The 14,932-nt window shown below is 32.4% G+C and overlaps 4 protein-coding genes and 1 long non-coding RNA gene across 6 annotated transcripts; 1 reads left to right on the top strand and 4 right to left on the bottom strand.

The window, feature by feature from the left end:
• Positions 1–4,764: 4,764 nt before the first annotated feature.
• On the bottom strand, positions 4,765–5,416 carry LOC107616832 (hexose transporter). The gene has a single exon (XM_016318748.3). It carries the CDS (start codon positions 5,289–5,291, stop codon positions 5,121–5,123), a length of 171 nt encoding a protein of 56 aa, XP_016174234.1. The 5' UTR covers positions 5,292–5,416; the 3' UTR covers positions 4,765–5,120.
• A 1,253-nt stretch (positions 5,417–6,669) lies between these two features.
• Positions 6,670–9,966, bottom strand: LOC107617595 (PIF / Ping-Pong family of plant transposase). The gene is made up of 2 exons (XM_016319393.3): positions 9,337–9,966; positions 6,670–8,175 (listed from the first exon to the last, which is right to left on the bottom strand). Exons 1-2 carry the CDS (start codon positions 9,458–9,460, stop codon positions 7,130–7,132), a joined length of 1,170 nt encoding a protein of 389 aa, XP_016174879.1. The 5' UTR covers positions 9,461–9,966; the 3' UTR covers positions 6,670–7,129.
• A 146-nt stretch (positions 9,967–10,112) lies between these two features.
• Positions 10,113–11,220, bottom strand: LOC107617596 (protein SOSEKI 4). 2 transcript variants are annotated; one of them, XM_016319394.3, is made up of 3 exons: positions 11,008–11,220; positions 10,841–10,910; positions 10,113–10,771 (listed from the first exon to the last, which is right to left on the bottom strand). In XM_016319394.3, the coding sequence occupies exons 1-3, from the start codon at positions 11,153–11,155 to the stop codon at positions 10,318–10,320; spliced, it is 672 nt and encodes a 223-aa protein (XP_016174880.1). In that variant the 5' UTR covers positions 11,156–11,220; the 3' UTR covers positions 10,113–10,317. The 2 variants fall into 2 exon arrangements, with proteins under 2 accessions (XP_016174880.1, XP_088356803.1); XM_088500677.1 differs by having other exon boundaries at positions 10,113–10,762.
• Positions 10,336–13,145, top strand: LOC110266383 (uncharacterized). Its single transcript, XR_002353705.2, has 3 exons — positions 10,336–10,648; positions 11,001–11,172; positions 12,899–13,145. It is a non-coding gene; the product is annotated as an uncharacterized LOC110266383 (long non-coding RNA).
• A 346-nt stretch (positions 13,146–13,491) lies between these two features.
• Positions 13,492–14,338, bottom strand: LOC148546863 (uncharacterized). Its single transcript, XM_088498181.1, has 2 exons — positions 13,784–14,338; positions 13,492–13,689 (listed from the first exon to the last, which is right to left on the bottom strand). The coding sequence occupies exons 1-2, from the start codon at positions 14,336–14,338 to the stop codon at positions 13,492–13,494; spliced, it is 753 nt and encodes a 250-aa protein (XP_088354307.1).
• Positions 14,339–14,932: the final 594 nt, after the last annotated feature.

Genomic DNA, 14,932 nt, shown 5'->3' with positions numbered 1-14,932 from the left:
ATTAATTAGCAGCATCGATGCTAACTACAAGATAACTAATAGGTAGGAATGCTTCCACATTGCAAATTAGTGTAAAATATATGTCGCTTATGCATGTTACTTTTAACTATGGATAATCAAAAATACTTTTTTTTTTTTGGTGACTTCAAAAAAAAATACTATTTGTATACTAAAATTAACCACTAATAAAAATATATAAATATATATATATAGTTTAATTTATTTTAATATTTATATTGATAATATACACGTAACATTACTCATGGATAATTATGTATATGATGGTATATATGAAAACTCTTTCGTGTAATCTGCCACTTATCTAATTTTCTTTAATGTCCAACTATACATTGCGGCTTGTATTTTCAATTTTCTTATTGACTAAATATAGAAATTATTTGTTAATTTTTATTTTTTAGAATTTAAAATTTAAAAATATTTTATAACAAAAATAATTAAAAAAATAACTGACATTAACTGTTAAAGTTTTTTTTTTTTTTATTAAGATTCTCATGGTGGATACATTATTTTTCACACTAAACAACAGTAGTACTCTTTTTGTTATATGGTATATGGACCTCATTTTCAATGTAATCAGCTAATAGCTACAGTCAATTGACTTTTGCATTAACTTAGTGATTCTGTCAATTAAGAGGGACACATCTTTGTTTGATAATCACACATTTTTCCTTATATATAAAAATAAATAAAATAACAATATGTTGGATTGGTTTTATTATAGTCACACGGTCTAGAAGGGAATTCCGTGCAGTTGGCTCCAACGTAACAAAAATAAACCCTTTAAAACTTATCTTAGCATAGTAGTAGCCATCTAGAAGTTATTTCGTTCTAATTGAATTGTTTCATTCGTGTTCATATTTAATTTCAACGTTTCTTGAGGAATTTAATTTATTTATTTAATTAATTATGGATTGTGTGCATATATATGGTAGGTAGCTAGAGCTAATAAAGTAGATGTGGTAGTTATAGTTAAAATGAAACAGTCAAATGGAGTTCAATTATGTTTCGGTTTCTTCGGTTCTCAATTCCATTAATTTTTTCGGGAATGTTTAATAATCAAAATAAATTAGTAAAAAATAGTCAAAGTTATTTTATTTAGCCTTCATTAATTGTTATAATAATTAATAAATACTAAATAAGATAAGTTCTTATTTTTTCTTATTTCGCTAACATTAGCATGATTTTTTTTTTCCTTCCTTTATATGTCTTTAATTTCTTGCTTATTATGTCTAACTATTAAGTGATGGTGCAAATTTTGATATTACTATTAGAGTGGGTAACCCTCTCTAAACAAAGGTTACCAATAACCCTTTAAAAAATAATTATAATCATTTTAATTTTATCTTTTTTTTTTTTAATTTGAAATGGACAAAATTCTCTTAAATTTTAATATTTTTTAACCCAATCTTTGTTCCCATCTTACCAAATTACAGACAAACGATTATTTAAGGAAAGATGAGTTCTTCTTCTTTTAGTCATTGTTTGATGAACTTGAGGGTTGGTATTATCTCTACCATATGATATAGTGACAACAAAAGTTGGGCTGGTTAAAAGAAAATATCAAATTTTAAAAAAAGTTTTATAATTATGTAAAACAAAGTGGAATTTAAATTTTAATTATTTTCAAAGGATTATAATACTGGGAGTGGGGAGCAAGTTATACCAATTATTCACACTAACTAGGTTAGAATATATTAGATATATCATGCATCTAGAAGATTATTTGTGAGTGCATTTTTATTTTTAATTACAGGAGAACGAAACTGACGGGTCTTTAATTATTTTCTTGGATGGGAATGCACGGAATATTGACACTTAAGTTACACAAACCAAAAAGTAATTAAATGACAACTATATTGATCAATTTCATGTCTTTTAGTTTTGAATTAAGAGAATATTTTTATCTGATTATCATTAATTATCCGATAAGATATTTCTTGGTTGATAATATATCCAACAATGCAACATCCATAGAATACATTTTGGTTTGACTTCATCATAGTCATTATCACAATCTGATCTTTCACTATGATTTTATATATAGCTTGTCATTAGCAGCAATTTCTTTCTCTTTGCTGAGCAAGTCACATTAGAGAAATTGAATGAGCAAAATGAATAGTAAATGCTACATGTACATATTCAAAGAAGATTTTTATTGTCGCCTTGTTATCTAGAATTTCAAAAAAAAAAAAAAGAAAATCAATTTTCACATTTTTCAGTTCATTGATATGATCTTGTAGTAATGATACGTGTCACTACAAGAAAATAGAGTTATTTTAACATTTTATTTTTTAACACCATAATTAAATGTCAAAATTAATATATATTTTTGATAAATATCACAAATGTCAAATTTTCTATATTTTCTTGATGAATAATTTGACCGTAGAAAATTACTCCTCAATTTTGATACTCATTTGTTTTCAATTTACTCCACTATTTTTCTTCTTCTTTGGGCTCTGTTAATTTTGACATCACACTGCTCTCAATTTAGGATTATACTACTCATTCTTTATCTTTAAAATCTCAATTTATTCTTTAGTTTCAAGATCTCATTTCATTTTTTGTTAAAATTTTTTGTTGAAAATATTTTATAGTCAATAGGTGTCAAAATAAATAGTATTTTTGACAATTAATAAGTATCACAGAAAATATGTTCTCAAAATTTTCTAACAAATTATTTTTGACAGCCAATATTTATCTAATAAGATTTAAATTTTTTTTACAATCACTTATATGTTAAAAATACTATTTTTGACAAAATTTTTATTAACATATTTTCATAGTTAAAATAGTGTCAAAATTTTGTTTTTTTGACAAATTTTAATTTTCTTTTACACATTATAACCCTAAAAAATAATCTATATTGTTGTAGTGTGTTCAGGAGAGTATTTTCATCATTTTAGAGACACAAGGAGCAGAATGATAATTTTGTCACGTTCAAAGATTTGAATACTAGAAGAATTATACTATGTCGATGCCGGTCTTAGACATCAAAAAAACCAAGCATTCATCTCAAAAACAGTAGTGCTGAAATGATGACAACTCATAAGGTCTATTGGGCTAAGTCAGTAAAAGGCCCAACAGTATTTTTCAAGTCCAGCGAAAAATATAAATTTAATATTAATTTTCGATATTGTAAATTCTAGGATTTTATCAAGGATTATTTCTAGAAGTGTTGGTCATCTTGCACACGGTGACATGGATCATACAGCGTTGGCAAAGAAGAACAAATTACTAGCTAAACCATGTGAATATATAGACATTGATGATAGGGTGTTATATTTTACGTGCACGACAATGAAAATTATGTTAGGCTAAAACGAGTCTAGAAATAGCATACGAGTTTGTGCGTAAGAGGGGAGGCTAGATTTTTAGTATGGGCGTTGTTGGTCTAATTAAGAAGCTATTTTTTGTGCTTTTGTTGTGGGTCAAAACTTAAACACGATGGAGCTGACTTCCAAATCATGTTTCATACACAAAACCACTCTGATTTTGTGATTTAGGGTATTTTGTATGAGTATGACTCTCCAAATTGAATATGACCAGCTTTCTGAATGAAAGAAACTGCGACTTATAATTTTTTATTTTATATATGCATAACGATAACGAAACGATGCTTCTACGCTTAACTATAGCTAGTTGAGGCTTATCCACATTCTAGAAGGCGTAAACAAATAAAACTTTTTAAAAAAGGAGGGAAAATAGAACATAAACTAAGTAGTCTATACTACAAATCAACGCTTCCTATATTGAAGGTTGATTCACGACCAGAAAGAAAAGGTTGTTTTGCATTCAAAGTAGTAAGGTCTGTCACCAAAAAAAAAAAAAAGTAGTAAGGTGTATTATGCGGAAATGAAATTAAAAAGGGGATGTCAACGGGCCGGAATTACTAAAATAAAATAAGTCTAAATATAAATATATAATATAAGATTACTAAAATATCTATAATAACACTTAAAATATTAAAAATAATTAAATAAATTCGTATTATTCGAATAATTGCCAGTTCAATTTTTTTTATCGTGTAGTAGTTCGAATTGCTCTCACGTACATTTCATTCTATTTTTTTTCTTTTAAGAAAGGAATTAGCTTATCATTTTTTTTTACTAAAAATAGAGAGACTCGAATCCACCATCTTTAAGTAAGTATTAAAAATTTATGTTATTTGAACTATACCTACCACTTTTTTTTATACGCACAATATTTAGAGATTATATTATGGCGTATAACAAAAAGGCAGTTGATGGTGAAACTTGGAACCGATCAGCTACCAATTTAAGGTCTTGCTGACTTAGGACAGTGACAGTTAGTGTACCACTGCACCTACCACCGATCCAAAACTCGGCTCAACTTTCGGAAACAAAGAATGCTATTTATTTAGGCTCGTTTATTTCCTAGTACTACTATTCAATCTATGCTATTCCTATCTAATTTTGTAAGATACTATACTAAAAACAAAAAAGCTAATCATAGTATCATACCATGCTCTTTTTGCTTTGCTACTATGTAGAAATAGAAAGTACGTCTAATAAGTTAGAACAATGCTATATATCCTACTTTTATGTAATTATTTTTTTATTTCTAGTAATAAAACTTATTGATAAAAAAGAATGATCTTTTATAGTGCATTGAAAAAAATTTAATATCATTTCTCATTAACTTAAAAAAAAAAACGTTTAGAATGATATTGACAGATATAGCACTCCGAAATCTCAAATTTCATACATCTTTGAATACATATAATTTTATGAATGCACAGAGCAGATGAAATCCAATTTATTAATCAACAGGTAACATACTATATTTATTATTATTATTATTGTTGTTATATTAAATAGTATAATGTTAGATGGCGTTGGATTGTACAAATTAAACCTTTGCAGGCAATGAAATTGGGGCTATTCAAGTTGTGTAATGTGCAAAAACAGCAGAGCCAAGTAATTTGGGATTCTACTCATGCTTAGCTTAATTAATTATGAACACACTAGAATATGGCGAAACAATACACTATTACGTTGTGTAATAAACAGAGAAACAGAAAAAGCTAAGATTTATGATAGAGAGAGAGAGAGAGAAAGACGAACGGAGTAATCGAGTTATGAGGTTGGTGGATCGGAATGGTCTTGAGAGTTGAGGTCGCCGAACTTGTGTTTGAAGGATTCTTGGCGCTGCAGCCACATCATGTGTCCCTGGAGCCCAGCTGCCCACACTATTATCAACGACGCCAACCAGAATTTCTTATCCTTCACCACATTTCTCAGCTCCATCTCTTTCAACTTCAATAACCCTAACCTAGCCTTCTGCGCAATTGGGAATTGAAATCGGCACTCGACAGAATGGCTGAAACTATTCTTGTTGGACTCAGCCCATCAGATAATTGGGCCTTGCTTCCTACCTCATCAATCCAATTACCCCAGCCAATCCGGCTATTCTGTCAAGGTTTATTTGGACAAGTTTCTAAAAAACTAGGGTGATCACGGATCTGGTTTGGATTCATGGTAAAATTAGAATCAAACCGATTAAAATATAATCAGTTTGGTTTGGTTTGGTTTGGATTTGTGTTTTTTTGTATAAGTATTCGAATCAAACCAAATCGATTAAAAACGTATTGGTTCGGTTCGAGTAATTGGATATTCGATGATCTTGAAATTCATAAAAAAAAAATCAAATTTTTATCTTAAAAGTTTAACAAGTACAATAAACATGTAATATCAATAGAAATAATCCAAACATGTTAAATACTAAATACATTAAAAACTAAATTTATTAAAATCCAAACATATTAATAGTGAATAATCTTTGTCTAATGGAAAAGTCATATATATTTTTTTATTTTTTTATTTAATTAATATATGATCGGGTTCACGGGTTGGTTCGGATTTCGCACCCCAAAACTGATACCCGAACCAGTCATTAACAAAGCCCATCGGTTTGTTTTGGATTGGACCCAATTACCCGTTGGTTCCAGAACTAATTTAATTGGTTCGATTTGGATTCAGACGGGTAATCGGGTACCTGATACCTGTGCTCACCCAACAAAATATCTTTTGTTGAATTTTTTTTTAAAAATAATAAAAAAAACAAAAATAAGTTTATATTTTAATATTTGATGTAAATTTTTTTATTTATCAATTATATTTGAGTAAAATGATATAAAAATATTTTTTATTTATTTATTATGTGAAGACATCTTTTTTTAAGGAAGTTTTGTTTTTAAAAGATATAAATGGTAGTTTTTTAAAAAAGATATATTTTCATTTTTACTACTAAAATTTTTTTTAAACGCATTAAAAAATAAAAAATATTTTTCTATCAACTTAATAAAATTAAAACAAGTGCATAATCATATTATGTAATACACAGAAATTAAAGCATGAAATGTTTTCCAATTAAAAAATTTTATTATTCTAGCAATATATCCAAATGTTTTTTTTTTCATATTTTAAATCATGTCCTTTTTTAAATGAAGTTTAAACGTTAAAGTATTAGATTTAAATTGTCGCGTCTGATTGATATCAGAACAAACAATATAGACTCTTCATTGACATCTTTTTTTTTTTTATTCTATATAATTTTACATGAATAAGTATTTTTAGATTGGTTTTTCATTTATGAAGGAATCAAGTGCAATGACTGGTTAACTACAATAGTGGGAGAAGTAAATATTTAATTATTTTCAAAATGTAAAATTCAATATAAAATAGGTACAAATAATGTGATCGTTAAATCTTCTCAACCTATCATCATATATAAATATTTTTTTCCTCACTAAAAATTAAGCACAGTGAAAAATACACTAAATTTCCTCTCTCCAATAATTGCATAACCTTTCTATTACCCAAAAATATACTAAATATAGATAACATTGTACCATATGAGAAATAATGAAAAGAAAAAAAGTAAGAAAATAGAATAATCTAAGACATAATTCACTAGCAAGCAACTAAAAGCAGAATTTACGTTCTTCTACTCACAATTGAGGCAACTAAAATTTGTTGGTGTCAAAGTTTATTGTGAACCAACATGAAGGGGAGAGTAAAAGGGTGTTTTATATAGCTATAAGTATATATTGTAATTTGTAACAACCACAGGAAAAATGATGTTTTCAATTTGGCATTTTTCTTGATAAGTAGGAAGAAAACTTGTCTCTGATTTTTGAAGCTGCAGAATTGTCGGCAGATTCACAAATTTGGTCTTTATATCCGGAATCATGCTGATGGCACAATGGCATGCCATGCAGTACTTCATCTTCCATATCAATAACAATGTTATGCAATATGCAGCAAACAAGAATAATTCTTGGTAACTTGTGCTTATCAGGCTTCCACATCACACCTTGGATTATCTTCCACATCTCCTTCAGCCTAGCCAATGCCCTTTTCGCTATCATTTGAGTTGCGACGACCCGTCTGTTAAACTCGACCTGAACATCCGACAGGCCTTTGCCTTTGTAAGGTGTAAGAAGCCATGGCACAAGGGGAAATCCTGTATCTCCAATTATGTATTCCCTTAGCATTGTTCCTTCGAGCATTTTCTTTTTTCCATTCAACCTCTTTCCTTCTTCAGCAAGTTTGAAGAAAGCAGAGCTTCGAAGCACGTGATCATCACTCAGACTACCAGGCCAACCGGTAACTATGTCGCGAAATCTCAAATTCGGATCCACAATGGCTTGCAAGATCATGCTACAGTTCTTCTCATGATCAACCCACACATTGGTCACCGAATCTGTGGCAGGCAAAGTCATCAGTATGTGTGTGGTGTCAACTGCGCCGCAACAATTGGAAAGGCCTCGTATGCTCTCAAATCGAGCCTTTATCTCTTCCATTTCGATTTCAGTTGATGGCCAACTAAGATGGTGTAGCCCTCTCTCTTCCATTGCTTCCACAAACCGCCAAGTTACCTGGGAAACAGTTGACTGGTTCAGCCCAAACGAGTCGCCAACGGCTTGCAATGACTCACCAGAACTAAGCCTCCTAAGAGCAATGGCTACTTGGTCATTCAAAGACAAATGTATGCCCTTTAAATCAGTGCAATTTGATGATCTAGCCAGCATATCTTCTTCCACAAGAGAACATATATAATTGAATGTCTTTCTTGAGATCTTGAAAACAGATTCAAATTTGTCTAAATCCTTAAATTGTGATAAAGGTCCTAAAATTAGAAAGGTTGAAGCATAAGCATAACAATCAGTTTTCGCAACTAAAATAATATTACATTAAATGACTAAGAAAGTTTAGCACTGTGCAGCAGCTTTTCAACACAAGCAGGAGATAGTCCACAAGCCAGAAGAAGCACTATCAGATTTGATTTTACTATATATAAACACAAGGATAACCAAATTGAAGCAAATTTTCATGTTCTTTATAAACAGACGGTTAACATCAGTTTCTCTAAAAGATAATAAGTGAGTCAGGGTTGAAACCATAAATATCAGAGTATATGTGCAAGCAAATAATAGCTCCTCAGTTTTCTGTGACAGAATTTTGCTTAAGAGGATCAGGATAGTAGTGAATGAAGGTGATAACCTGAAAAAGGGTTCATCTCTTTGCATTTAAGATATAACTCTTCTTCCAAAACATCTTGTGCTGTTAACCATATTCAGAAGTTTTTTTTTTTTTTTAATTAGTAATAGTGCATTTTAATCATAATGACATCATTCTACATTCCCATTTATCCCTTATAGGTAGAAGGATTTTGATTTTCTCCAAGAGGTTTAGGATATGAAAAGCATATTATCATATCCAACCAAGCAGCTTCTCTATAACCTATATACTTTTTTTTTTTAAATTATCTTCTATAATCAATTAAATAAGCTAGTAGTTTAAGTAAGTAGCTAGTATCTAGAATGTATGACTCTGGTCAAAAGCTGTTAAATTTAAGTATAACTTTGAAATCCCATAACCTGTATTGTATGCATAATTGGAGAAAAGAGACACCTAGCAAAATCACTGCGAACATGGCAAATAACTGCAAATTATTTATAACAACTAAGGAGAAGAAGAACAATAATGCTGATGGCAACTGGGATCCCACAAATGTAGTTCAAATTTCGGAGAAACAGAATCTGAAATAGTGGAAGTGATAACATAAAAAAATAGGAGCTTGTATTATTTAGTTATTGAAGAACAATACAAGAAAGGTTACATTTTATCGGCAATAGTAATAGTAGTAACATGTTTAGGATACGATATGAATAAGTAAAGTAAAGCTAAAATTAGCGTGATAGTATAGAATAATAATGAGAGAGTAGTAGTTTAAGAGAATTAAAGAAGATTGGTGGTTGAAAAAGAGGAAGAAGAGATAGATAGGGACCTGAAATTCTGCGGGAGAAGAGGTGCCACCAATCGGAGGGGCGTTGAAGTTGGGAGTGGAATGGGGCATCGTTGTTGTTGTTGTCAGCCTTCTTCCTCTTCTTGATTCCTCTTATGGAACCCATTATTCAAAACACAAAGCAGTTCCAACAGTAACAACCCAACAACAATAATGGAAAGAAAGGATAAGAGAATCAAACGGGTGTTACTGAGAAAAGACAAGTCAAGGAGAAGAAGAGGTCATTGATCAAGAAGGGAAAAAAAATCATCTGATGAATGAAGCTATGCAGAGGGTGAAAAGAAAGAATGAAAATAATACGTGAGCGACGCGGAATAATAATAATGTAATGGTGGTGAAGAAGGGAATCATAAATTCATAATCAAGAAAAATAGGGTGTTATTATTTAGTGCTCAATAAAAATAAAAATAAAAATAAAAACGTGGAAGGTAAGTCAAACCACTCCACATTATGGTTTAGGGACAAGAACAATTCAGCATTTCCTCTTTTCTGGTCTTACAATTAATCTTATTTACACCACTTTATTTATTCTTTCTTTTTTTTTTTTTTGTTTCAAAAAGGAAAGTCTACTCCCAAAGGAGAAAATTTGTTTTCTGTGTTAACACTACAAATTTATATGTGTAATTGACTAATAATATAAAATTATTTTTATGACCAAGTATTGAATTTTAGTTTCTTTTCTAGACTCTATCAAGATAAGTTCTCCTAATATAAAATGATCGATTTTTAGTAGTTATAGTAAAGCTACGAATAGAATAGAAGCAGAATAAGAGGTTGAGATTGAACATGTGATTCGTGAATGTGAAGGTGGCCTTGTATAATATAAGGTTTTTGCTTTGGTGATGTAATAATTGAATAAACACACCTTAGAGGGCATCACATCAGAGACGGTTACGTTACATTTGTAATTGGGCATAACATAAGAGTATGAGTTGGGCCTTGAGAAGGTGTGTGAGTTGGGCCTTAATTGGCATAATCCATTGAAGAAGATCGACACCTGATGAAATGCATAAGTGCAGAAGCAGAAGCCTTCATCCTCCCGCTTGGTCGATCAATCTCCGTCTTCTGGTTTCTTATATCACCAGATCCAGATCCAGATCCAGAACAAGAAATTGAAATTGAAATTCCGTCATTATTATCACTCACCGCATCAAGTTGGTTCTTGTTGTCGGTCTGAGTGGAAGCATTAGCAGCATTGGTGCATGCGTTTGCCTTGTAAACCTTGACGGCGGTGGTGGATGAAGACGACGAGTCTGCATGATCGGCATCGGAGCTTAACGTGTCGTCAAAAGAGGTGAGACTGTGAGAAGGTTGAATGAGTAGCGTTCCTTTGAGAACATACTCATCGTGGCCGTTAGTCGGGTAAATGAAATCGTTCTCTGTCAAATCTTGCCACACAAATCCGTTTCTGTAACTCCTGCACATGTTAACTACAGTTACTTTGGATGCAATTTTGGTAGCTTTCTAGGAAGAAATTAAATAGTACCTTTTTGAGGACCAAGAATACATGTTGCGCATTCCTTCTCCACGGAGATAAGTCAATCTGTTTAGCACATCTGATGATCACGTCACAACTAATAATTATGAAATGCATGCGTTTTAATTTATCATGGTTAGCTAAATGATTTTGTTTAATTTGTTGTTAGTTAGTACCTTTGAGAGACAAGAGTGTAGAAGAAGAGAATGGAACCTCCATGAGATGTGGATGCTCCAGCTGGCCATTTCGGGAGAGATAGTATACTACTACTGCGGCTCTCATCCTTGCTTCGCCTTCAACCACCATTTCCATTCTTTCTAGCATCAGAAAGCAAGCACAGGGTAATGTAATGTAACGTATTATACTATTATTATTGATTTATAAGCCAATTCCTGCATTATGTATATATATTATGCCTTGATACTAAGTAACAAACATAGCAAATGTCCCTCTGAGTCCCAATCTTAGGTCACGGACGACCAAAGTGAAAGTGAGGACAAAATTCTCATTAGGTTGCTCATAGAAAGTCAAAATTATTCCCGTGAAACCTTCACAATTGCAATCAGGGAGGGAACCAATCAATTACCATATTCTGCGGAAACTAGTACTCACTATTGACCAACATACCTACCTTATATGTTTACTCTTTATTGAGATAACAAAATACATATCACAAGACACAGAGTATTAGATGATAATGATTAATCACAAACTAAAATTGTGTGTGTATCTCTGTGATTACTTTTTAATATTCTTGCTTGAAGACAGGGTGGCTGTTCTTTCACATTCCTCAACAAATCCCTCCCAACAACTACTACTTGACTACATCAACCGTGATTTTTTCTACATTTGGTCTCTCTCATTTTTATACTAAATACTAAATGCGATAGATAAGAAATGAAAAAAACAAAAATTTGTGTGAATATGTTAACTAGGGTGAATCAAGATATAGACTTAGTTTGGTAACATTTTTTGGAAATGTGCTTTTAAGCTTCACATTTTACGTTTGGTAAATTAAAAAGACTATTTATGATTGCAATTTTTTAAAAATATATTACTTAAAATTTAAAAATTTAATACAATCTTATACATTAATTAATTTTTAAATTTAACTTTTACAATTCTATCTATTATATTATTTTTAAATTTTAAAAATTATTTTACTAAATATAATTATTGTTGTTTAAACTTATTAAAAATTATTTTTAATTTAATTTATCAAATATATAAATAATTTTTGGAAAGCTGTATTTCAAAAGTTAATTTTTATAAATTTCTAAAAAATAAACATTTTATCAAACCGAAATTTAACTTGTACTTGAAGCTACGGTGTTTTTCCTCACACTCATGGCATGCCCTATCTAGTATTCTTCAACGGGGCACATAGATAAAGCAAAAAATTCATTTAAGCATTATTATTAAGTGAAAACTCATATATAATTATTTTTGATTAAAACCCCAAAGTGGTCCCTGAGATTGGGCGAGTTACCCATACTTGTCTCTGACTTTCAAAATTCACTAAAAGCATCCCTGACATTTTGCTCCGGGACCCATAGTTGCCCTTCAACCCTTTCCGACGCCAAGTCAGCAAACGGAGGGGTGATCTGGCACCACCAATGCCACGCTGGAGCCAGCAACGGCTAGCTGATGTGGCAAATCTGAATTTTGTACCCAATGTGGTCCCTGGTCCCAATAAAACCCTAAAACCTAAGAATCATTATTATAACTAGTATCTCTTCTTCTCTCCTTCGTAATATAATTCTGGACCACCATTGAAGCTCTGAAGCAATGTTTGGAGGTGAAGGGCAAGCCAGTGGGAGCTCGATACGGTCAACAAGCAATGGATACAGGGCGAAGACCCAAAATCGTAGTAGGGCTACGCGTGTACCAGAATGGTGTGGTTGCGGCTGCCGACCTGTGCTCCGGTGGTCTGGGACACATTCCAACCCAAATAAGCCCTTTTTTGGATGTCCAAATTATAATGTTAGCTGTAATTGTTGATTTTTCCTGATTTTTCATTCCTTCTCCAACTTCTAATTTGGTTATTGAAACATTCGTTGACTGCAGACAATTGGTAAAAGATGGTGTGGTTTGTTTGTTTGGGCAGATGCTGGGCAAGAGGCTGTCCCTGCAAAATCAGAAAGTCTTAACTATAATGAAGAGCAGAAGATGACAGAAGGTTGGAGGCTGGAAAATTAGAATCGGATGTTAGGAGTCAAAAGCTTATGATCAAATTATTGTTTGTGGTTGTTTCTGTAATGTTGTTGTTCTTACTAGTGGTATTTTGCAAACTTTGATCTCAATGTTGAGTAATGATGCGATTGAGTTCATATGTGTAATATTTGCATGAATGAAAAAAACTTGTTCAACATGTAACTGTGTTAGCCAACCTGTTGGAGATACTAACTATTTTTGTACCACTAAAGAAAATCTGGATATATAGCAATAGCAAAATATATTAATCATTTTAACATAACAAAGTCATGATTCATAAGTTTTGACTGCCTTACAAAGCCATAAGAAGGTGCTGGTAACAAAATAAACATAAGCATATGTCTGGTAACAAAGTAATCCTAACCAAACAAGCATGGCATTGCTATACAAAATTACTTTGAAATTGTCTTATACAAAATACATCCCAATACAACAAGCAAGAGTCTTCAATTTTTCTTCCTTGGTGCCTTGAATCCTGGAGTGGGAATGAACTTGAGGATACTGCCAAGTCTTGCAGCTGTTCCTGAGCTAGCACCTTGCATGGGATTCACTGGCTCATGGGCAGAAGTTGGTGAGACAGATGACTTTCTCTTTGGTGGGAGCTTATCCGGTCTTGACTTAGTGATGGTACAAACTTCAGTAGCCTACAAGAATTGTAGTATATCAGATGGTGTGGTTATAATTACATAACACTAAACAATTTACAAGTTGTCATTAGATGAAAAATAAGTTGATTACCTGCTGAGACTCCTCTGGTTCAGAGTAAATTGGTTGAGAAAGGTCAACTTCAACTGGTTGGACATTAGTGTCATCATCATCAGCCGGAGCATCTTTACCAACATTGGCATCATCAGTGGCATTCGGATCAGGTTCAGCATTGAGGTCAGGTTCAGCAGCATTCTGACCATCTTCAACAACATTATTTTCAGCTCTAGTTGTATTCTTAGCAGCAGCTTTTGCTTGTGCAGCAGCAGCAGCTTTGGCTTTTGTAGCAGCATCTGCTAGTTTTTTCTTTTTACAACCCCTCTTTATGTGTCCTTTTTCCCCACAGTAGCTGCATGTGAATGGTGCAAGCTGCCTCTTTAGGTTTGTGTTGTCCTTGGTGGAAGTGGGTTTGGATTTCTTCGAGCCACCCTTAGCTTCATCTGTGCCTATCCGCCTTTTTTGTTGTAACTTACCTGGACCCCTCTTAATCTTTGGAGGTTGGGGCTTAAGAGATTCTGAAACCTCCCAGAAAGTCTGCCCAGGAATGGGATTAATATGATGCTGATATGTCTCCCTATATGAGTCCATAGTAACTAGTTTGTGGCAAAAATCCTCTGGATTCTTGTTCACCCTAGCTAGTGCAGCACATGCATGCACACAGGGTATTCCTACATCCGAAACAGGAATGAATCAATTTAGTACTTAGTGTTAGGTAGTAATATATGAATGAATGTTACATTGGACAAAATAAAATCCACCTGTCAGCATCCAAAATTGACATGTGCATAGGTGTTTTTCTAGATCAACAACATGGTTGGCTGGGTAACCGTGTACCTCAAATTTCTCATAACCAGTATCACCTGTCCATATTGGGTGCCAATGTTTTGACTCTTTTCTCACTTTTTCCAGACGACTGTGAATTACTGGCGGTAACTTACCCACATGATTAGCTAATTTTACCTTGTTCTTAGCTATTGTTCTCATGACAAACATTCTCACACCTTCAAGCAAAGTAATGATTGGCTTGGCCATGGCCTCTTTAATTTTTGAGTTGAATACCTCGCACGCATTATTACATATGCTATCCAATTTAGGCCTGTGACTGAATTGACTCCTGGTCCAGTGTTCTCCTCCCCACTTTGATAGATACGCCCATGCATCCTCGTTGATAATCTTGATCTT

The sequence above is a fragment of the Arachis ipaensis genome, chromosome B9 (genome assembly GCF_059453495.1).
Source record: "Arachis ipaensis isolate K30076 ecotype BB chromosome B9, ASM5945349v1, whole genome shotgun sequence".
Taxonomy (NCBI): domain Eukaryota; kingdom Viridiplantae; phylum Streptophyta; class Magnoliopsida; order Fabales; family Fabaceae; genus Arachis; species Arachis ipaensis.
Note: the sequence above shows the minus strand (reverse complement) of the source record. Positions and strands in the feature narration are given on the sequence as shown.

Excerpts from the sequence above, each read along its gene's own strand:
- LOC107616832 (XM_016318748.3), bottom strand. The coding sequence starts at position 5,291 with ATGGAGCTGAGAAATGTGGTGAAGGATAAGAAATTCTGGTTGGCGTCG.
- LOC107617595 (XM_016319393.3), bottom strand. The coding sequence starts at position 9,460 with ATGGGTTCCATAAGAGGAATCAAGAAGAGGAAGAAGGCTGACAACAAC. Across the intron at positions 8,176-9,336 it reads CTTCTCCCGCAGAATTTCAG|GACCTTTATCACAATTTAAG; the intron begins GTCCCTATCTAT and ends TTCTAATTTTAG.
- LOC107617596 (XM_016319394.3), bottom strand. The coding sequence starts at position 11,155 with ATGCTAGAAAGAATGGAAATGGTGGTTGAAGGCGAAGCAAGGATGAGA. Across the intron at positions 10,911-11,007 it reads TACACTCTTGTCTCTCAAAG|ATGTGCTAAACAGATTGACT; the intron begins GTACTAACTAAC and ends CGTGATCATCAG. Across the intron at positions 10,772-10,840 it reads TATTCTTGGTCCTCAAAAAG|GAGTTACAGAAACGGATTTG; the intron begins GTACTATTTAAT and ends TAACATGTGCAG.
- LOC148546863 (XM_088498181.1), bottom strand. The coding sequence starts at position 14,338 with ATGGACTCATATAGGGAGACATATCAGCATCATATTAATCCCATTCCT. Across the intron at positions 13,690-13,783 it reads AACCAGAGGAGTCTCAGCAG|GCTACTGAAGTTTGTACCAT; the intron begins GTAATCAACTTA and ends CAATTCTTGTAG.